A 10,634-nucleotide genomic window follows, 5' to 3' on the forward strand; every position below is an offset into this window, starting at 1 on the left:
CATGTTGGGGCCGCTTCTTTTTACATTGTACATCAACGATTTGGATTATGGAATAGATGGCTTTGTGGCTAAGTTTCCTGATGATACAAAGGTAGGTGGAGGGGCCGGTAGTGCTGAGGAAACAGAGAGTCTGCAGAGAGACTTGGATAGATTGGAAGAATGGGCAGAGAAGTGGCAAATGAAATACAATGTTGGAAAGTGTATGGTTATGCACTTTGGCAGAAGAAATAAACGGGCAGACTATTATTTAAATGGGGAGAGAATTCAACGTTCTGAGATGCAATGGGACTTGGGAGTCCTCGTACAGGATACCCTTAAGGTTAACCTCCAGGTTGAGTCGGTAGTGAAGAAGGTGAATGCAATGTTGGCATTCATTTCTAGAGGAATAGAGTATAGGAGCAGGGATGTGATGTTGAGGCTCTATAAGGCACTGGTAAGACATCATTTGGAGTACTGTGGGCAGTTTTGGTCTCCTTATTTAAGAAAGGATGTGCTGACGTTGGAGAGGGTACAGAGAAGATTCACTAGAATGATTCCAGGAATGAGAGGGTTAACATATGAGGAACGTTTGTCTGCTCTTGGACTGTATTCCTTGGAGTTTAGAAGAATGAAGGGAGACCTCATAGAAACATTTCGAATTTTGAAAGGCATGGACAGAGTGGATGTGGCAAAGTTGTTTCCCATGATGGGGGAGTCTAGTACAAGAGGGCATGACTTAAGGATTGAAGGGCGCCCATTCAGAACAAAGATGCGAAGAAATTTTTTTAGCCAGAGGGTGGTGAATCTACGGAATTTGTTGCCACGGGTGGCAGTGGAGGCCAAGTCATTGGGTGTATTTAAGGCAGAGATTGATAGGTATCTGAGTAGCCAGGGCATCAAAGGTTATGGTGAGAAGGCGGGGCAGTGGGACTAAATGGGAGAATGGATCAGCTCATGATAAAATGGCGGAGCAGACTCAATGGGCCGAATGGCCGACTTCTCCTTTGTCTTATGGTCTTATGGTCTAAACGTAGCTTCTACATAGCTTCATACATGCTGGTTGTTCTGTGAGTAAATAAGAACTATCAATTTTCAGATTGCTGTATTACAGACAAATTTTACAAATTGTGCTTTATTTGACATGGTTTTGGGAAGTACAAGCTGGAGAAATATACTAGAAGATGAAAAATCTTAAAAAATGAGAAGGCTAACTTACAAATGGGCACAAAGACACCTAGAAGAAAATGCCTCTGTTAACTCTGCATTGAACTTTATCATCTGCGTTGAACTATATTTTTTTATATTAGGAATTGTGAATGAATTTCTACCCCTTAGAATAGTCTCAGGTAAGTATTTAGGTGTGCAGTGAGGTAATTGGATTTCTCTACCTCAGAAGACTAATGATTCTTGATTGTTGAGTATATTATACCAAGATGGATGCTTTTTTGGCAATCAAAGGATATGATTATACAAACCAGTGGAATTGATCCTGATGTTTAGACTTTGGTATGGAATATTGGAGCTGCGGAAGGTGCAAGTGACCTATTCCTCTTCCATAAGCTTGAGGTGGCGGAGTCTCTTGTCACCTTGTACCATTTGGACCAATACACAGATTGCACGCCATCAGTCGTGACACTTCATTCATCTGACTCTCCCTCCTGTCTATTGCTAACTAGTGTTTGTATGTTGCAGACCTCACATACCGGCAAACAAACTGGGGATTTCGGAACCCTATGAGACATACATTAGCAGGAGTTGCCAGGTTATGAGGGAAATCCTGGCTGAATGTAAACTCAAAGGTAACTGTCACGTTCACTGCAAAGAAATTTTCATTTAACATCTGTATAGAAATAATGTTAGTGATCACTTTACCATCCCAAAAGCATCAAAACAGTGCTTAAAATTTTCAAAAACAAGATTTGTGATTTTTTTTTTCTTTTGTTTTTAATGAATTGGCCAACATGATTTGTCCATCCTTATTGCCTTTGAACTAAGTGGCTTATTTCAGAGGGTATTCCAGCATCAACTACATGGGCTGAGGTAGGGTGCACCAGTCAGGATGATGGATACTAAGCACAAGAAATTCTGCGGATGCTGGAAACCTTAAGCAACTGACACAAAGTGCTAGAGAAACTCAGCAAGTCAAGTGGACTTTTCCCCTGAAGCAGCTGGGCTTACAACAGTCCAGTCGTTTTGCAATCATCTTTGCAAAGGCTAGTTGTAATTTTCCCTCCCACAAATTCAGTTATGAATCCAAATTTAAATTCCATAGTGGCTGTGTTAGGATTTTAACTTGTGTCTTTGGATTTTTAGTTAAAGGACTAATAATTAACTGATGAAGCACCACCAAATAACTATTCTGCCATGGTAGGTTGTCAGTCAAACACAGTGCTATCTGAACATAGAAAGAAGCAGGAATAAATTCCCCACATCCAGTTTACTCTGCCATTCATTAAAGTCATGGAAAATCCATTCTGAAATCTTTATAAATCTAAAGCAAATCAGCTAATCTGGATATTGGGCATCAATTTCAACACAAAAAAAGTCCTCAACAACTCATTTGAGTTTATTATCATTTGCACAAGTACATGTAAACACAGATGCAATGAAAAACTTGCATCACAGGCACATAGCATCTTGTAAGCAGATTAAATTAAAGTAATTTAATTTTGTTAAACATAATTAAACACAAGTCACATACACCTTTTACAAGAAAGAACACAATTAGAACAAATAACTGTCCATTTAAGTGCATAGTGGTCGAAATGTTCATAAAGTTGTTAAACTGTAGTGATTACAGTTGTTTCAAGAACAGAATGGTTAAAGGGAAATAGCTGTTCTTGAACCTGGTGGTGTGGAACTTCAGGCTTCTGTACCATGTGCCTGATGATAGTTGCAAAAAGATGACATGGTCCATGTGGTGGAAATCTTTGACAGACGTTGCCTCCTTGAGACAGTGCCTCCTGTAGATGTCCAAAGTGGCTTCTCTAGGTAGAAAATTCCAAAGGTTCACAATCCTCTGCATTCAGAATTTATTTCAATCTGGGGTTGACAGGGAGTGCTGCACTGTTGGAGTTCAAGTGAATTATTGAGCATAAACAGCCCATGCACCCTGCCCCCCCCACCCCCCCAGATGGATGTATAATATCCCAAGTTACTATTTGTGAAGAATAGGGAAGCACCGGTAATCATTATCCCAACCCTAATACCACTATAAACATGGTGTGGTTAACTATCATATTGCTGTTTGTGGTCTCTGGCTATATGTCCAGTATGCCGGCAAGAAGCATTTCATTGGCTGTTGTAGGAGCCATGTATCTACTTTTTGTCCGTTGGAAACGTATCTATTTTCCGTCTGTATTGTATTTCGTGGCACATTTATTATGGTGGGTTGGGGCGTGGTAGAAGCAAATGAATGTAGTTATGTATTCACTCTTTGTTTTAGCTAGTTGTTTAGTTTAGTCTAGTTGAGAGTTGGAGGCAGCCAGAAATGATTTTGTTTGTTGATCGCTTATTGGAACGCTAACTAGATCGCTAATTGGAACGCCAAATGGAATGCTAATTTAGTTCAATCGCTAACTAGATCGCTAATTGGAACGCAATTGGGCCGCTAATTATGCTATTATTCCGCTTAGTATCGCCAATATCGCTATTAGAGCGCAAGTTAAACCGTTAAATCGCTAATTTAGTTTTGTTAGTTTTATCACTACAACATTGTTTGTCTTTACTGGAATCATAATAAAGGATTGAACATACCTTTTTTGATTTGGAAATTCATTATTTGGAAGCGTGCCATTCAGTGTCAAGTACCCTGACTTAGTCTCTCAGTGGTTTTGGTTTATTTTTAAGTAACTGCTGCAGTTATAAAGCAATATACAGGGTTGCCAATATACACTGTGGTGTTGAAAATTTTCTTCCTTGTGCTGGATGCCACCTGAAATGCCTGTTGTTTTGCTCATTCTTTTCAGGTAACAGCGTTCTGATTGTAGCACACGCCTCCTCACTAGAGGCCTGCACCAGGCAGCTCCAGGGGCTCTCTGCACGCAACTCCAAGGACTTTGTGCAAGTGGTTCGAAAGGTCTGTGTGTGTGTGTGCCCTCCAGATGAGAGAGGGAAACCTATAGTGCTTTGGGAATAGAGCACTACTTGCAACAATGGCCTTTAATGTTTCTAATTAAGTGAGATATCCAAAGGGGCTGAGAGCTTCTCTGGGAGTTGGTTTTGGGTAAATGAGAGTTGGAGCATGAGCCAAACTTGCCCAAAGTCATCAGCATTGCAACCTGCTCTGGTTTAAGTGCCAGGCTTGTTTTCATCATTCCTGGCAACAGGTCAAAATGGGGCTTGGATGCAGCTTACTTATTCAGGGGGAAGTGGCAGAGCTTGGCAGGGGGTCATCAGTGCTATTTTGAGAGGAAACAGAAAGGGAATTTAAACTGAACCTACTTCAACAAAGTCTGATAGAGGTCTAGAATTATTTGCTATGTCATGTGTTACAGGCAATTTTGTCTACTTCATTAAGTTTTCTGGGAGAGGTAGCATTTTGGAAAGGGTAAACTTAGGTTAAGTATTGTTTGCTACAGTATGTGCCAAATATTAAAAATATTGCAACTCGTCAGCTTTAAGATAGCACCTTATACCATTTTACTGTAACAGGTTTCACAATAGTTTATTACAACTGATGTAATCACAATAAATTTGCAACTAACACAGGTATGTGAAATGAGAATCAAAAGAGGCAATTAAAAAAAAATGGTACAGAAAGATCCAGAGGGGATAATGGGGAACAAAAGAAAATTATTTTTGCCTGCATTTTGATCTGGGTTGCTCGCTTCATTTGAAGGTTGGTGGAAGTAGCTTCAATGTCACTTTCAAAGTTTGTTGGATTTGATCCTTTATTTGTATTATAGAAGGGTTTTTCAAAGATAAGAGAAACCAGTTTCGAAGGTGTTTATAGGGCATAGTTAGGATACAAAGTTGGGTTGCAGGTTTCAGGAGTGTTGGGCTAACTTGTTCTGCCTGTATCTGAAATTCACATGCTTCACATATTTTCTTTCTTCCCACAGATCCCATATTTGGGATTTTGCGCCTGTGAAGAGCTGGAAGATGCGGGTATATGGCAGCTGGTAGATCCTCCCATCCTACCGCTCACCCATGGGCCCAATCACAGTTTTAGCTGGAGGGATATCTTGTTCCAAGACTAATGGAGAGATTCACCATCACTGGAAGATAGAGCCATTATTAGCATGTGCTTCCACTTACTACTTCACCTCCTTTCCCTTTTTCCCCATACTCCGTATTAGCCGGTTCATTTCACTGCCATGCTTGGTATACTCTGATGCAACAACCATCAGCATTAGTTACTTGATTGTTGTGTTATATGCAAGTTCAGTACCTTGTTGTGAAGGACTTGTATTTACTTCATCTGATACCTTTTAATTATGAATGAGTTGATGTGATTACATGACCAATTGTGTTTAGATCAGAGCAAGATACAATTCTGAGGCTAGGTATGGTTTTAAAAGAAATTGAGTTGACTTCAGAGAACCTAAAAATAATTAAGAACTTCAGTCTGCTAATTTATTTTTGAATTGTGTTTGACACAGTTTCCCTAGGACCTGTGGTATACTTGAGCAATAATTGGGGCATGAGAATCTATATAAAGTGTTTCAGAAACACCAGTAACTAATCTGAAATGCATTTTCTGGGACACTGTTAACAATGACTCCTGTCCCATGTACCTGGTTTGTGGGACCTTGCCTCCTGTCTCATAAACACCGAGGACCTTGTTTATCTCTGATCCTGGAATGTTAAGAGAACATAATTTATTTCTCCATGTTGAAACCAAATAGCAAACCGATTTGCAATTGTAAGCCAAAGGAATGGCATGTGAGGTGGTCTTGACATAAGACTCACCTCCAGATATTTAAAATGTGTTATACTTTCACCCCAGTTGGCAGACAATCAGTAGAACAGGGTTTATTTATTGCGTGTTTTACTAGCAGAATCTGATTTTTGTGAATGATTTTTTTTTTTTGAATGCTTAATCCAATTGTATAGATGTATTTGTATTGCTTGGCAGTAGAAAACGGGACTAATTCCACAATCCACACTGCAGAAAGTTACTCTGAAAAGGATTGTCATTTACAATTGAGCCAACAATATTACACCACTGATTCCCCTCTGTACAAACAGCAGTCCGCAATGGGATTGTGGAATTAGTCTGTCTGGTTTAACTGAAGTCTCACTAAGGGCAGCAACTGATGGAAAGGGGCCTTGAAAGTTATGTGATTTGCATGTGTCTAGTTGGTTCCTTAACCACCTCCTTAAACTAAGCTTGCTGACAATGTGATTAAGCAGAAGTTAACCTTCATCCTGCATATGGTGTAATTTAAAGGTTGGAATGCTTTAGCTGAGATTTCTAAGGGTGTATAGTGAGCTTGGTATTACTTAATTATGGGTCCGTTGTATCCCTGAGGGGAGACTATGAAACTCCTTACCCCTCCATTTTACTTTTGAATACATTTTTGAAAATGAAAGTTGGCATTGTTGAATCTCAACTGAAACATTTAAATTTACATATTTGAGATGCTTTGTGTGAGGTGAACCAATCTTTTTTCTTCACTGGAATAACATACTGAATGTTCATCAAAGAACTTTCAACAGGAGTGGCCATCCCAGCAATGAAGCTTAAAATTACCATATATGTTTTTTGTTTAAAATACTGACTAAGCCCTCAGTCAGGAGACATTTCTGTTAAGGATTAAAGGAACACACTTAGATCGGTGGCAGGAGATGGAGATAAACCATTTAGCTTTTTGCAACTCTTGGACAGTTTTCTTCATCTCTGAAACATCCAAAACTGGATGTTTATAACTTAGCATCTCGTGTGAAGTTAGGTCATCATGTTTTGGCATTTGGAGAATTAAAGATCAAGACATTTCTATTTAATAATGAGAACTTTAAATGCTTTGTGGATTGAGAGTTCATCACAGAAATTTGCCAGTGTTGGTCTGGAAGCTACCCACATTTGGGTTCAAATAAAAGAATATTAAATAATTATATACTTTTCCCAGAACTACCCCTTGGAAGTTCTTCACACTGTATCGTGTTTGTGGATAGCAAACTAAAATGCAGAGTTTTTCTTTTTATGTTTGTGTGTTCTCCCCCCACCCCCAAGTATGTATGAAGTAAATGTTTCAAAGTGTTTCACAGTGAGTGAAACAGTGGCTTCACTGCCCAAGTTGTGTTGAATTTATGCTGGTTGTTCTGCTGGGTGCCTATTTGGCATGAGTTTAGTTGAATAAAACACAGATCTCTTCTAACACAACTTTAATGCAGAATTTTAAATGAATCAGGGTTGCGATGTGTTAGACACTGTGGACTACAAACGTTGAGTAATCCATTCTTCTTGCTGAAGTGGCCTCGGCACCATCCGTCACTGAGAGTTCATATTCAGTTTGTGTCTGCAGTGTTTGCCATCAACTTCATCTGTTTTAAGCTGCATATGGGAAACTAGTGTTTGTTGGCAAGCAAGGGTCATGACAATCACAGGAATGGAGATTCAAATATTTTTGATACTTCTCCTTTGAAGGCCTAGTAAATCTCCCGGGTGTTGCTTCACTGCCCAAGTTGTGTTGAATTTATGCTGGTTGTTCTGCTGGGTGCCTATTTGGCATGAGTTTAGTTGAATAAAACACAGATCTCTTCTAATTTGAGAATCCCTGTGGAATCTTCAAACTTATATTTAAATGCTGCAGTGCATACTTAGAATTGTACCATTCAACCTAATAAATATTGGTACAACCTAATAAAGGTTGAACTAATTTTAAAAAATGACATAATTTCATTGAATCACAAAGGATAATCATTTGTTCCAAGAGTGTTCATTATTACAGCCAGTTAGAAAGACCATTTTATCAGCACCCAGATTTTGGCTTTGCTCAATGCATTTTTGTCTCTTCTACCTGCATGTTTTGGTGCTAATTATTTGCATTAAGTAACAGCTTGGTCAAGATAGTGAATTGCTGGGTATTAGGGTTACTTCTAATAGAGGACTAAAGACTTCTGTTGCCATAGCGCCAATCTTGGTCTCCCTGCTGTCCATAACCTGATTTTTGTGAGTCTTGGGATTGCTAAAGTTTGTACATCTCAAATAAGGCCTTGAAGTAAACTGCAGCAATAAATAAGGAAGAAAGGTACTCATGAGTTAGGCTCCCTGGTTGTTTCAGCATAAACCAGAACAAATTCATGATGGATCGAATCTGATCCTCTTTAGCTTTCTGTTGGCATCTGCAGACAACAAATGGAGCACGTAATGCTCCATGATAATTCATTGAACAAAGTTGGCTCGCCCAATTTAAAAATAAATGGACTTCCCTTAAGCTAGAAGTGGTAATAGTTCAGATTTACACTACATCTGTCATTGTCAGGAAAAGGGAAAATACAAAGACAATTTAGAAATTAGTAATTTGACAGCTGGGAAAACAAAATAATCAGCATTACATCGCATGTTCTGTTCCTGGTTTGACTTTCAACTCTATTTGCTGCTATGTGGCTGAATATTGGGCAAGGGCAATACATGGTGACATATGCCAATCTAATAATTTTGCTTCTTGGACAACTTGAATTTTGCCCCAAGAGTACCAGAACAAAAATGAATTTTCCTGTAATCTAGGGCTGGAATCTGCCACCAGTTATGTCCTATCCATTGCTCACCATACTGTAACAAGTGGAATCAAATACAAAGAAATAAATCGTAAGAAATGCATTTCCACCCTTTTTCCTGCCCAAGTCAAATTACTACCTTGTGTATTCCAAGAAAACAGCTTCCTTTGTATCTTGCCTTTTCTATAGATTACTCGTGTGAAGTACATCAGGATAACTTGTACTCATATCTAGATTTATTGGCCTTAGCTATACCTAAGGGTAGAACTTTGCAAGATTTGGAAAGATACCAGGGTCAATTGCCTAGATTCTGCAAGGCCACTGCTTGCAGACAGTTAGTTTATAGAAGGACTGAATCTGGCCTGTTGAGGAATAGCCATAAAGAAGATCTTTTGGTTAGGGTCTGAGGAGCATGTGTGCTAAATTTGGCTGCCAACCTTGTGCATCTATTTATAACATAATGTCCACCCTGGTTCTTTAATTAGGGAAGGACAGTTGGAACGGCAACGGCTGCTTGTGCTCAGTGATCAGAGAAATGGATTGGTTATTGTGATTAAAAGATTTTGTGTAAAACCAAAGTTTCCAAGTGCTCAGATGCCTGCAGTGTGGGAGACAGGGAAGAGGTGGAGGTGGTGAAGGAACGGAAGGAGATGGCAGTCACTTGAGAATTTTGTGCAGTTGGTCATGTGTTTTTGCCGTGTTAAGTCAGATGATGAAGTGTTTTTACAATAAAAACTCTTAAGATGTCCTTTGTCATAGTGTTTGGGGGGAGGGGGACATGAACCTGTATTACTTCAGCAAATATTTAAACCCACAAATGCTGAAATTTTGCAAAGAAATGAAATGGCAATATTTAATGAATTAAATAATCAGTATCTGAAAGAATAGTTCAGATGTAAACCTGACTTTAGAAAACTTTATCACTCAATTTTCATCTTTCAGAAAGACCTTGAGCAATAAAATATCTTGAGGCATAGTGACTATTTTGCCAAAATAATTTATGGGTAAATCGACCCATCAGTGATGTTGATCTGAGGAGCATTGGAGTGCTTTTTATTTTTCACTGGTGAGTTTGAACACAATCTCCTAGGTTTGCAAAATGAGTAATAAGTGTTTGCCAGGGAGATTTATAAAAGTGATGACTAGCTGAGAGCTCTTGAAACCTTTAAATATTTTCCCCTGTGTTTGTAATTCCATTTCAGGTTTTGAAAGTTGCCTTCTTATGTATCACAGCATAAGGATGTACCATAGTTTAGATCTTGCATTCTGTTCAATTTAAGTATAAAATCCATATTTATATATTTATCAAAATGATTTTGTGCATATGTGACAATGATGGTGATGCCAAAAATTCATGTGATGCCAATTTTTACATCTGCATTTAAAACTCATTTTGATTAAACAATCAGCTGTGATATTTGTGTCTGTGGTATTCAGTGTGCATTGATTTTAGGATTAAAACTGCTTTATGCAGATACAGTTTGTCTTACAGCCTGTCAGATTGCTTTTATTTTCACACACTGCACAAATATGTCATTGATCTGCAATGCAGAGGGATGGGTTTGAATAATGTGGGTCAAAGAACATCTACTTCCTGACTACCGTCTCTATATAATCCTCACCATCTTTGGGGACTCTGACAAACTTTACTCATTCAACCACTTTGAGAGTGTATGCCTGTAAAAAGTTGAGATTCTAATACAAATCTGAATCCCCACTGTGGCAGAAAATTGTGTTTCTGTGGTCAGATCACTTACCTTGAAAGAGAAGTTGCTGATCTATGTAAGATAATCAGGAGGTTAAATCATTTGCATTCTTAGATGTCCAGCCTGAAGGTAATCCACAGTTATTGAAGCAGAATGATTATGGTGTAAATTTTCAACATTTTCTTCTAGGCAACTATAGTTTTCAATGTAGCTCATAGCTTTAAGTTTTCAATGGCATTTTAAAATATAAATTTGCCAGAACATGCAAACTAAAATGCTAACAAC

At 38.6% G+C, this 10,634-nt stretch overlaps 1 protein-coding gene across 2 annotated transcripts in view; it reads left to right on the forward strand.

Annotated features, from left to right (window-relative positions):
• The window catches only part of LOC140184919 (ubiquitin-associated and SH3 domain-containing protein B-like), a 160,255-nt gene extending 150,126 nt beyond the window's left edge, over window positions 1-10,129 (forward strand). The window contains exons 12-14 of one of the 2 annotated variants that reach the window (XM_072238119.1): window positions 1,672-1,778; window positions 3,948-4,057; window positions 5,043-10,129. In XM_072238119.1, the coding sequence (XP_072094220.1) occupies window positions 1,672-1,778; window positions 3,948-4,057; window positions 5,043-5,180 (355 nt within the window). In that variant the 3' untranslated portion in view covers window positions 5,181-10,129. Of the gene's footprint in view, window positions 1-1,671; window positions 1,779-3,947; window positions 4,058-5,042 lie in introns of those variants that run through there. The other variant, XM_072238120.1, reaches the window with a different exon arrangement.
• The last annotated feature ends 505 nt before the right edge of the window (window positions 10,130-10,634 follow it).

Source organism: Mobula birostris, chromosome 20 (assembly GCF_030028105.1).
Source record: "Mobula birostris isolate sMobBir1 chromosome 20, sMobBir1.hap1, whole genome shotgun sequence".
In the NCBI taxonomy this organism is placed as follows: domain Eukaryota; kingdom Metazoa; phylum Chordata; class Chondrichthyes; order Myliobatiformes; family Myliobatidae; genus Mobula; species Mobula birostris.